At 39.8% G+C, this 12,977-nt stretch overlaps 1 protein-coding gene across 2 annotated transcripts in view; it reads left to right on the forward strand.

Moving 5' to 3' along the window:
* MICALL1 (MICAL like 1) overlaps positions 1-12,977 on the forward strand; it is a 37,536-nt gene that overhangs the window by 15,845 nt on the left and 8,714 nt on the right. For both annotated transcript variants that reach the window (XM_063309053.1, XM_063309052.1), the window contains exons 6-10: positions 392-957; positions 1,843-1,906; positions 7,296-7,690; positions 8,616-9,094; positions 10,328-10,462. In XM_063309053.1, the coding sequence (XP_063165123.1) occupies positions 392-957; positions 1,843-1,906; positions 7,296-7,690; positions 8,616-9,094; positions 10,328-10,462 (1,639 nt within the window). The remainder of the gene's footprint in view (positions 1-391; positions 958-1,842; positions 1,907-7,295; positions 7,691-8,615; positions 9,095-10,327; positions 10,463-12,977) is intronic.

A 12,977-nucleotide genomic window follows, 5' to 3' on the forward strand; every position in this document is an offset into this window, starting at 1 on the left:
CTTCAGGCTGGGACCTGAATTTATAGTAGCCTGGAGTTGGCATAGGTTTTTGTTTCTTTTACAGATTTCAGTGGGATGAAACAATAGACAAAAATGAAACTTAATTGGGAGGGGGAAACAATAAAATGCTAACTGTTCCTGTGCTCCCTATATTGGTGTGCATGGCAAAACTTTTACCACCCACCTGCTCTTATTGCTTAAAAGTGGGGAAGAAGGGAACTGATAAAAATGATGTGATTTTGCCCAGACTCTTAGAGTGAATCTGGGTTGAATTTTATTTTATTTTATAAATCATGGATTGAATTTTATTTTCCTTGGGTGCTCCTATGATCAAAATGCCATATCTCCTCTTTGCCTTCTCTTTTTGATCATGGACTCACATCTCTGGCAGATGCAAGGAATGCTCCAGCACGCTGATTCCCGGATCCTACAAACCTGGACCTGAATTGGGCACATTTGTGTGTACCCAGCATCGTGGTAAGCTGGGCAGACTGAGTGGGAGGACTGAGCACCAGCTAACTCCAGAACTTCTGCTTGGAAAGGAAAGTACAGAAGCTGGGACAGTGAGTAATGAGATGAAAGAAAAGAATGACATACCAGAGAGTCACTCATCAGCCATGGAAGAGATGGGCAAAATGGGGGAAAGAACTGTTGATGAAGTGGGAACAGAACTTGCAATACCTTACACCCAGCCAAAGAATGAAGTGCCCACTTCCACTTCTGGTTCTTGCTTGCAGATGCCTCCCAAGCCTCTGGTACCAATCAAGCCACCATCACTTATCCAAGAAAAAGTTAGCTTGCAACATGGGCAGCTCAAAGAGCCTCGACCCACCCCAGCCCCTCGGAGAAGCACAGACTCAGCAAGTCTGTCACCACCGAGCTCCCATCCAGTCCCAAGGCCCAGAGCCAATATGCAAAGTGAGAGTTCCAGTGAGCCACCATCTGGTTTGGTCAATGGTAAGGAAACACGAATGCAGGAAGTAATTAAAACCATCTAACTGGACTCCTTGTACATTAATCCTTTATGCTGTGGCTGTGTTAAAGTAAAAAAAAATGTGCATATTTTATAGAAACAAACAATGCTGTGTATGTACGGATTTGTTTAGCAGAGGGAATAATATCAATATCTTACTACTTTTTTCCCCCCTAAAAAGTCTTATGCTAGAATGGATCAGTGGTTCATTCAGTTTTGTATTGCTTGCTCCAGCAACACCGTCTGGTGCCTTCTACATGTTTTGGGTAACAGATCCCAGTATGATCGTACTGGTTTGGGATTATAGGAATTGTAACGCAACACATTTGGAAGAAACAGATTGGGCAAATCTGGCCTACTTTAATGCACATAATTTAATAATTATTTATTTAATAAATTTAATAATTTAATAATTCTTTGCAGTCTGAAGTCCTGATGGAAAACCTGATGATGACTAAGAAAGCTTGATGTATGAAATACATAGAAAGATCATGGAGAATGATAAATGGCTGTTCCTTGGGTATCCCTAATTTGGTGCCTTCCCATCATTTGACCAAGAATGTCCATCATTCCCTACTAGCAGTGGCCATGCTGGCTAGGAATGATGTGCATTTTAGTACTGTACATCTAAAGGGTCTTTGGCTAGGGCAGCATGTGCCAGAGAATTGTAGCAGAGTAGAGAAATAAGAGGATGTGCATCTTCCTCCTTAAAACCTTCCCCTTTAATATTTGTGTCACAAGATGCATTGCCAATTTTTTTATAGGCATAAAGGCAAGGGATAAACTTTTAAAAATAATCACAGTGTACTGATTTTGGAAGCTGCTTTTAGAGATAATGCATAACTATGTTTTCTTCATTTCTGGATTAGGTAGACTTCCTGAGCCCAGTCCTCCAGTTCCAAAGCCCAGAGGCAGACCTACTTCCTCAGACCGGTATGTTCTTTCCTTGCAAATCACACTGAGAGAGGGAAATCAACTTGCCTCCAATTTCCTTCTTTCTGTCTATACAAGCTGATGAGTATTTATAAACCACAGAAGGCTCATTCAAAACTCATTTTCTGAGGGAGTGATTGCTATCTGTTGAGGAAGGAATTCTGAGGTATCTCTGGTGGCTTCCCAATTGGGACAATTCAAAATACCAATTATAAAGGATAAATGACAGTATATGCATATTTTTTTACAATATACATGATCTTTTTTTACTCCTTCCACACATACACCTAGTGTACTAATTTTAGTGAGTAGTTGTGCAGGTCTCTTAAAAGCAATACAAGTTCATATAATAATTCACCTTGGAAATCCATAAGCCTCTTCTGTAATTTTTTAAAGCAGCAATTAATAAATTTCCTCAGAATGAAAGATGACAAGGCTGAGTTCTCTATTTTTAGTCTTTAGTCACTTGATTTGTTCCTTTCCATCAAAGATGGAAAGAGATTTCTCTGTCTTGATCTTTGCAAGAGAATGCAAAAGTGTGGCCCAGAAGACAGATGGTTGGTTGGTTGGTAGGTAGGTGAAATGCCAAAGTTGAACATATTAACAGTACTGCAAGGGGAAAAGTCACTTTTTCTAATCTGTATAAATTACACAATCTGAACATACGTATGTATGTATGTATGCATGCATGCATGCATGTATGTATGTATGTATGTCATTGTACCTTTGGTGGTAAAGCTTCACACCGTGATTGGCTGTGCTGCTGTAATGACAGGGAATATTTATGTTATGGGCCAGCCTGATGAGTTAGACTCTGAATTGGAGAACCAGAAATTGACAGGCTCTGCCCTTGCAGTCTGCAGTTGAGGCTCAGAAAGAGCACAACCTGTTGAAAGATGAGCCTGCCAGTTCTGAGCAGTCAGGTAATCAGCTACCTATTGCAGAAGGCCAAGTCATCTAATTCAGAGCATAAGCTGGCAAAAAGTCTCAGTCCTTGCACATGCAGAAAGCTCAAGTGAGTAGAACAGAGACATTCAGTGAGGCTCCTTGAAAAAAAAGCTTGATTTAAGAAACTAAGCACACCCAAGTAAGTGCTATAAAAGAAGGACTGTGGAGTCTTGCATTCCTACATTGTTGTGAGATTTATAGCTGCGATGAAGAATTCTGATCTAAGTCTAATCTCCTGCACCTGAAATTACTAGCACGGGACAATTTACTAGGGGCATATATAAAATGGAAAACACATTTTTTGCACTTGGAAGAAAACAGTCAGATTTGGAGCAGCTTGATTGTTTCAGGTTTCAGTGAAACAAAACTCAAAATGTTTTAGGTGTTTTGTCTGTAGGAAAGAATGGGAATCTAAAACAAATTCCTTCCTCCCTTGTTTTTCACCTGAGGGTCATAAGAATAGATAGAGTGACAATCCATGATGACTGCTACCAACCAGCCAGCTTGCAGAATAATTGGCCAATGAGATTGTTTTTAAACCATTTGTAAAAAAAACCCCTAAACTATATAGAAGCAATTTGTTTCCTATGCTGGTGTTCACAGAATCTATTCTTTGTAGTTGCTAACTAAAAGGATGTGAGGAGAGATTAGGTTCTGTGTTGTTGTTTTTATATATAATTTTTATTGAAGAAAAATTGTGTACAGAACTAAAAACTACAGAAACATAAAGACAAAATTAGAAAAGAGAAAAAGATATGAAAAGATAGAAGAAAAAGTGAAATACCATTTTGTCTCTCCCAAATTATATAACATGATTCCATTCTTCCCATAAACAACCCTTTTTAATCAGTAAATGCTGAAATCACAAATTCATTTTTGTCCATTGTCAGCAAAAACTCCATAAAGGATTTCCAGTCTTTTAGAAAAGTAGTTATTGTTCCTTCCCTAATCAAACAGGTCAATTTAGCCATTTCAGCAAGCGCTACCATCTTCACAGTCCACTCCTTCATTGTGGGTATTTCTGTATTTTTCCACCTTTGTGCATATAGTAGCCTCGCTGCAGTTACCATATATAAAACCAATCGTCCATGAGTCTTTTCCAGTTGGCTGTCCATAACTCCTATTAAAAAAAAAAAGCTCTGGTTTCAACTGAATATTAGGTTTTTAAAATTCTCTGCCTCATCGTATATATTTATATCCAGTATTTTTTTCTGTGTTGTTTTAAGAGAAGATGCTTAGCTGCCATATTCCTTCCAATTCCTCTTCCAGGGCAGGGCAGGGCAGAGCGCCTAACAATCAGACAGCAAGCAGATAATTTCAGACAGCCCAGTGACACAAATGGGGGTTCTTTGAAAAATGTTTAAAGGAAATCTATCAATGTAGATTGCTTAAGCCTTGCAGACAGTCATCAACATTAACAGTTTTAACTTATTTATTTGAGGGGCTGCCAAAGCCAAAAGAAGGCTGCTGTTTCTTGTTGGTGAATTGAGCTTCATAAACTGAATACTACTTCTGAGAAGAGAGGTCCCACCAGGAAGACACAAAGGCCTTCTCTGCCTGGCTACATCTTAAAACATTCAGCAGCAGAGAACAAAAAAACAATAACAAGCCCCAAACACACCCTTGCTCAGCAAACAACATTTTATTTTTACAATTGGTCAAATGGGTAGAGCTGAAGCAAATACAACAAACATCACATTCAAATGGTTTTGCTATAAAATGTTTTGTACAAGAACGTGAACAGAGTATATACACACCCATCAGCCAGCCCAGCTGAATCTGATAGTGCTTGACAGGTTGGCCATCATATGTTGGCCTAGTGTTACTGACCATGAAGCCATGGTTGAGGTTGAATACCCATACAGACAGCCCTCAGCTATGTCATTCATGGCTGCATTCACCTTTGACCTACATCCAGCAGCTCAGCATAAAGCAGCCCCTAAATACATCTGGATTCTGGGTTAGGGAATCTGCAGAAGCTTAGACTGGCAGTTGACACCTCGGTCTTGTTCCACTATTAGTGCATGTTGTAGGAGTCATAAGACACGTACACTCCACCTCCCATAATTCTCATCATGCCCTCACTGCACACTGATACAGGGACTGCCACCTGCCCACTGAAGTAGTGAATGAAATATTTAGGGGTAATTGGTGGAATAGGCCTTGGTGTATGGTATATTCTACCTACCTCAAAGGCTGCTTGCCTGAGAACCATGATCTGCAGGATAGCATATGTCAGATCTGATGCCTTTGGACCATCCTACTACTCATGCCTAATGGCTATCTCAGTCATTATAAAACTATCCAACTCTGCTTAGAAAAGATGCCAACAACATGGGTTCCCTACTGCTGCTAGAGATGAGGAGTGGATGATGCCTAAGTAGATGTCTGAGCATCCCCAAGGTCAAAAGATGTTCAGTAGACTTCACCTTGCTGATCCATGCCTTGAAGTGGTATGGATTGGATTCAAGAGAGACACAGTCCTGCTTCTCTTGAGCCTCACTGTTAGCTAAGCAGAAGCTAATAGGGAATTGGGCTTATTCAAAGACAAAATTCTGTTTAAAATGAAAATAAAGGAGTGTATGTGTATGTGCGTAGCAAACCTCAGTGCATTATCATTAGTAGTGTGCACGCAACATCTAATTAGAAGAATTAAATTCCCCCAAGTAAGCAAGCTAGCCTTATTTGGAGTGGGAAGAGGGGGAAGTTGGTGCTAGAAAATATGGGAAATATTTAAAAATCAAAAATAGGCTGAATTGAAAAGCAAGAAGAAGTGAGGTGAAGAAATCCTTGTGTCCTTCCCTTTAATATTCCCCCCTGCACTGCTATAAAACTAAAATTTTTAAAAAATGCATACTTAAACTAAAATGGGATGGAAGGAATAGGGAATACAGGCAGGCATAGATATACTCATCAAGAGTGAGAGCAATCCAGCTGCACGTGCCTTGCAGCAATTCCAATTTTTTTCTCTAGTCTCTTGCCAATAATGGTCAGTTCCAGAATGGTTCCATTAGTATACTCTGTGCTCCTTAAATGCTTGCAGTTTTGCTCAAAATTCCATCCACCAGATTTCTCTATCTACCTTGAACCAGTAGCAATAGATCTATGATACTGTACTTGCCCAGGCAGGAAAATTTTAAAGGTAGCACTCAGTTGCAAAACAACATTCCATTCATATTGCCTAGAACAGCATGCAACACTTGAAAAACTGCTGTTCAAAAAAGGGGCATTTTGTTTTTAATTGAGAGAAAAACAGCATGTTTTGATCCATACTTGAAACAAAACACTCAAAGTTTATGTTTTGTTCCAGTCTCAGAACACTCAGAACAGCTGTCTCTAGATCAGAACGATTTGTGCTGGAATATGCCGCTAAACTTCACTTGCTCACTGAACTAAACGATTTTCGGTTCAGGGAAAGAAAATTATTTAGCATTGGAATTAAAGCCTCACATTAGACAGGTTGTAGATTAAGAAAAGAGCCAGTTTGGTGCAGTGGTTAAAGCATCAGTCTAGAAACCGGGAGACAAAGAGTTCTAGTATGGTGTTAGGCACAAAGCCTGCTGGGTGACCTTGGGCCAATCACTTTCTCTCTGCCCTAGGGAGCAGGCAAACCACTTCTGAATAACCTTGTGTTGAGCTTTATATACACATTTGAATTAAGCAGGCAGTTATTTCGCAGCAGCCTTTTAGTCTGAGCTACTTTACTGTCAGGCTTTTTGGCAGCTGCCTGAAACCAAAATAATTATTTCCAAGCAAGCTTCTCACAGAGTCTTCTTTAGCATGATTTATTGAGATGAAAGGGATAGGGTTACAAGATTTCAGCAATTAAACTATTTCCCATTTAAAAAATAGTTTATCCAGTAATACCTGAAGGCATAGACTTTTTTTAGTTTCTTTCTAGCAGCCTTCCTGTTATTCTGTGGGAGCTGGGTTTTTTCGCTGATCATGGGAAAGCTTGCAGATGGCCATTTACATCTGTCTACTGAATCTTTATCAATGTGGGAACTAACCATAACATTTACTTAAATTCATTTTGCTTCTATTATCTCTGAAGAAGAGCTAAAAATGTGCATAGAGAAGAAATCCGTTTTGTTCCTCTGAAACAATTACTGTTGTTGTTATCCATTCTTTTTTAAAAATTGTACTTGCAGCCTGAACAATAAAATCTTATAAAATAAAAATGAAAGCAAAAAAGTGAAATTGCAGGAATAATTATTTGTGTTTAGCTATTTCTCCATAGCCTTTCTTTGGTACCTGTGTAGCACACTTGCAGAGTATATCATCTTGTGCATACCAGAAAGTGCATCTTGTTTTCTCCCAAGCGGACACAGGAACACATCTGCCCATCCTCCCCCCCTCAGGGAGAACTTTCTAGGTGCTGGGGTTCCAGTCTTCCCTTTCATCCTTCCTTATGCTCTACCTTTTTTTCCCCTCCAACCAGAGCCAGTGAACTGTTAAGGCCAAGAGACCCTCCATGGATTGCATTGGTCCAGGCAGAGCCCAAGAAGAAGCTGGCTCCTCTCCCACCAGGCAGTAGCAAGGAAAGCTCACCTGTGGCTTTGGATGAGGATGAAGGTAGAGAAGGAGGAGGAAAGGCACAAATCACAGAAGACAGGCCTATTCTGGAGGAGCCAAAGCCTTATAACCCCTTCGAAGATGAAGAAGAGGAAGAGGATGAGAAGGAAGTTGTCACACCACAGAGCACGCCAAAGCAAGAGCAAAGGGAGGGTGAAGGTGGTTCCAAGCCTGTGCATCCCTGGTATGGCATTACTCCCACAAGCAGCCCCAAGACAAAGAAGCGACCAGCTCCAAGAGCGCCCAGTGCCTCCCCACTTGGTGAGTTTCTTCAGCTTGCATTAGAACAGAAATAATGCTTCTAGACATATATCCTGACTTATCCAGCATGTGAATGCCGCTGCCTTCTTTTCACAGTAGGAGTCATGGATTATTTGACCTTTCAGTTGCTTCCAAAACAAATGCAGTTACCTAGTCCTTCTCCAGTTATTGTTGAAGGACTAAGGAAATGGCAGAGAGCAATTGTTGAAAATTTTCTCTCTTCCATTTCTCTTCTGATCCTTAGTGAACGACCTTTAAGATGAGAGCTTCCCCTCCATTGTTCACTCTTGAAAATTTGTTTCCATTCTTCACCTGAGGACAAGCTATTGGGTGCCATATTGTCTCTGCTACATACACTTTTTTCCTCCTGTTTTTTTTAAAGGTGCGTTATGCGTGATCTGCAGCTGGAAGACTGGGAAGGACTTGCCTAGATTTTTTTCTCTAGGCATTTTCCTTTCTTCCCTCTTCCCTCTGCTTTTACACACTGTAGTTTGGATGGCACACAGCAGTGGTGCTTGACCTGAGTCTCAGGGTCCTGTGCAGTCTTCAAAAAGTTGAGGGGAACCGTGCCAACATTGCTGCTGAAATGTAATGTTATACAGTAGAAGAGGGAAATTATTAAATATCTTAATAATAAAATTAACTGAATATAACTCATTTAATTTAAATTAAGAATTTGTCTTCTTTCCACCTACTTTTTTGTGCAGGCCCCATCTCCTTTTGGAATAAGGTCTGGAGCATGGCCTTTATTTTGGAAAAGGTTGCACATCCTTGACCTAAGACCAGTGGTACAAAAGGATGGGGGCTTGAGGCATGGTCCTCTTCTCTCCCTAGGGATTACACTACAGGACTTCCATCTTTAAATGGACCTGACTTGCCAAAAGATTCTTCATACTACCTCCAACCTGTGTCTTTCCTATTGCAGCTCACCATCCGATCTCCAGGCTTTCTCACTCAGAGCCATCTTCTTCCACGCCATCCCCAGCCCTCAGCTTGGAGAGTATCACATCTGAGTGTTTGGCCAAGGCTGCTGATAACCTGGATGATGTCCCTGTGCTGAAGAGCTCCTCTGAGCCTACAGTCCATGCTCCAGCTGCTTCCATCCTTTCCCACTCAGACTCCCCACTTATCAGTGCCCCTCCTGGCGAGGGCCCTGCAGTTCTGCCTGGCTGTTCCACTGATTCCTCCTTATCATCATCCAGTGATTTGACTGGCTATGGCGATGAGGCACAAGGTGGACATTTACAGACTGCCAGAAGTTGCTCAGCTGGCAACTTGAAAACCAGCCCTGTGCAAGTCTCTCCTAAGCCTCCAGCTGGAGCAGCTCCCACACCCATCCTCTTGGCGTCAGATTTGAGCAGTGGGTCTGCCAGGAACTCTCCTTCACCCAAAGCACAGCCAAAGGTAGGTTGGAGGAATAGGTGGGAGCTGTCTGTCCTTCCTTTCCCTTCCTCTCCCCTGTCCACCCCCACCACAGCTGTTCATCATCATACATATCTTTCCAGGAAACATATGGGATTTGTTGTTTATAAAGCATTCAGACAATTCCATCTTTGTCCATTAAAAGCTTCTTTGGTCTCTTGATATTGCTTAGAAACAGGGCCAATGGTATATGGTTAGGAAGTTCTGTTCAGAGTTCGTTGTGCAGGATGTAGGTTCTAAAATCTTTATTAATGATGGCATACATGACAGAGCTGGCCATTATTATTCTGTTTGTTTTTGATCACAAACTGGTTTCCTGCAGAGGATTAAGGAACTGGGCTGATTTGGAGAATAAAAATATCTCACTTTCATTGCTAAGGATACTCTTGACACTGCCCTCACCAAGAACTTCATTTTATTCGCTTCTGAATTATTTTCACGGAAATAATTACAAGACAAATTACGTAAACTAGAAGAGACAGGGTCTACCCTACAGAGAAGGACCATAGCTCGATAGTGGAGCACATGCTTTGCATACTAAGGATTGTATTTTCAGGAAGGGCGGGGAAAAAACCAGCATGAAACCTGGAAAAACCAGTCACTGATAATAAAACTGAACTAGATGGACCCAGGTTCCTATAAGATAGTTACCTAATGGTACTTTTAGGTCTTTGTGTGGTGATTCCATACCATCTAAAGAAAGAGCCTGTATCTCTTACCCAAAAGAAAGAAACAAACAAACAAAAGACATTGCTCAACCATTCAGTGATTGAACCATATTCTGCTGTCCAAATTCAATCTACCATTCAATTAAATGATAGGGCTGGAAGAGCTTTGGTTTGAGATGTTGCCAGTTAGATTCTAAAAGATGGATTAACAGTCTACTTCCTACAGTCTTAGGGTCCTGGTTCTTAATGGGGACAGAAAATGCTGTCTAATCCTTCACTGTCCACAGCATTTGTGACTTCTTACATAGCACCTAATTTTCCTTTCCTGGAAATCTCATACTGATCTTGATGTAAAAAAGACCTGGACAAGACACTCATTTGTTTCTACCTAGTTGACCTGGAGGGGAGAATTCCTCACTTTTTTGGAGGAGAGACACTCTTCAGCCATGCATTTGGAATGTTCTCATTAAAGAATGAGGGTGGAACCAAGAATCATCCCTGGCTCACGAGATGTATTTTATATACTGTTTTATGTGTTTGTACCTAGTCGTCCTGTAAAGAGAATCCTTTCAACCGGAAGCCATCACCAGCTGCTTCCCCCTCTATCAAGAAAGCTTCAAAGGGACCCAAACCAGCAAGGCCTCCTGCTCCAGGACATGGTTTCCCACTGATCAAACGGAAGGTAATTAGGATTGGGGGGAAAAGGGGAAATACTTCTGCACAGTGCTCCCTGAACTTCCATTTTTAACAGATGTTAGAGGAGGGTTACTAACCTCTAAGAGAGGGGTGGAATATTAAGGTAGCTTTCCCTGTCTTGGACATCCTCCAGATATCTTCATTTCCCAGAATTTTCATCAATGGACATTGTGGGTGGCAAATTTAGGGAGCTGAACTCCATACATCTGAAAGGGGCCCAGCATAAGAAGGCTGCTAAGAGAAGCTGTAAGGAAGTTCATTTCTATGTAATGGTAGTGGCTTCTTCTGAAAGCCACACTGTAGTGAAGGACACTGTCTTCGGTTCTAAAATTGTGGTCCTAGCACTTGACTTGAAACATTCCAACCTCCAATTCTCTTTTTGTAATGATTTCCACATATTGTTGTTGCTGTAGTCAAAGTTACAGTTGCATACATTAATTTAGGCACACTTGGTCAGATGACATATTTCAGCGAATCCCTAAATGAACAGAGGTTAAATAGAGAGTGAAGGAGATGACCTTGATGGAGAAGTACAGGGTCTGTTGCCTAGGGGTTGAAATATTTTTAAAGCCAAAAATAACATTCCTAAGTGACTCAGGCAGATGCCTCGATTCAGTGGAGTATAAGAAGCAGGAGGGAGAGAACAATCAGACTTGCAAAAGTCTGGTATTATAGCCAATCTCAGTAAGCTTTAACTTTCTTGTGGAATTGATTTCCTAGTCTGGTCTACCTAGTGGGTCTGACAGGTTACCACAATCTCTACATGGTTCATAGTTAAACATGATATCTTTCTGAAAATGTGAATGCTTACTTACTATTTATGTGCAGTTATTTACAGATGCAAAATAAAAAACAGTGAATATCACAGATGTAGAAGTTTGGACACTCTTTCAGTTGATTCAGCATTATTTTTTTAACTGTAAAGTTGTTAGTAAAACCCCAAAGTTGATTGACTTGTAGAACCTACTGTACAGGTAGCCAGATAAAGACAGGTGAACAAATACTTGAATCCTTCTAACCTCTCAGATTGTGAGTGCCTCTCTAAGCACCTGAATGTTTGAAAATAAAGATACGGTGGTTCACTCTGACAAAGCACGGAAAGACAGTTAAAAAACAAAAACAATCATATATGCTTTCCCTAAGCATTTTTGACAGTGAGATGGTCAGTAAGAAATGGGAGTTACATATGCTATCAAGTTAGTTAGATAGTTCAACAAGTGATTTCTCCCATGGTCAGGAATGTTTAAGCCAAGGTTATTAAAACTAGACATGAATAAAATAATATTTAGTGGTAGTGGATTTGATTGATCGGAACAAAGACAGAACAGACCAAGCTGTTACTTGATGCTGAAAAAGCTTTTGGTAAAATCCACCAGCAGTATAGATATGTCAGTTTAGCTAAATTTGGATTTTCCAAAGGACTTATAAAATGGACGTAGCCTCTAAAACTACAGTCGAGGTCAGGTTTTTTTTAATCTGTTTTTTTTACTCTGTAAAGGCATTAGAGGTGTCCACTTTTTCCTTTAATTTTTGACATATGCTTAGAACCCTTAGCCTGTCCTATTAATCAAGATCCTAATATTTGTGGCTTTTAAAATATTTCATTAGAACTTCATTTCATTTCATTACCTCATATTTCGATTCTAGCCTTGATGCACTTGATTAATGCATTTGGGCAAGTTGCAGGATACTTTTTAAATTGATATGAACAGAGTTGATGCCAAGCAAGGATTTGTTTATCAACATGTTAAGAAGTTATAATTTTTGTATATGAACTGAATTTCTTAATATTTTAGCTATTCTTATTACATGTGATAATGATGAGTTTCTATAATTTCCTTCTTAAAGGATAATTATCATTTACCTTTTGCCATATTTACCTTTTGCCATATTTTGGCAACCCTTTAAACTGGAACATTTGTTGATATCTTGATCAATAGTTTGAGCTTCAGAGACCTCTAAATAATTAGAATTGAGCACCAAATCTTATGAGACTAAAAAACCCACAATTAGACTTTATAGATACATATTGATAAACAGTTTGTTTTGCAGATAGTAAAGTCTGAATGAAATAAGGAATTGGAGATCCTCATTTTATCTAAAGAGTGGGAGACTGTCTTAATGTCTGTATCAAAAAATTCAATAGACTATAGCTTATTCAACAAGAAAACTTCAGAATTATTAGGACCCCATTATGTTTGTAAAGAAAAGAGATGAGAAAATCCTGCCATTGGAGATACAGTGAGAATAATGCTTTAAAACATGTGCTTTTGCAGTGTCCTAAAATTGTTTTATTCTAGGAACGAGTCATTGCATATATTAATCTGATTTTGAGACAGGTTTTAATATTTTTCAATGTCCAATATTTTTTTGAATATCCAGTATTTTTAATTACATACCTACTGCATGGAAATTGATGGCTGGACAACAGAAGTTGATTCTCCACACCCTTCTTATTGCTATAATCCTTCAATGTTAGAAAGATAAATTTGTGGCCCCAA

This window comes from Candoia aspera, chromosome 7, assembly GCF_035149785.1.
Source record: "Candoia aspera isolate rCanAsp1 chromosome 7, rCanAsp1.hap2, whole genome shotgun sequence".
Lineage (NCBI taxonomy): Eukaryota > Metazoa > Chordata > Lepidosauria > Squamata > Boidae > Candoia > Candoia aspera.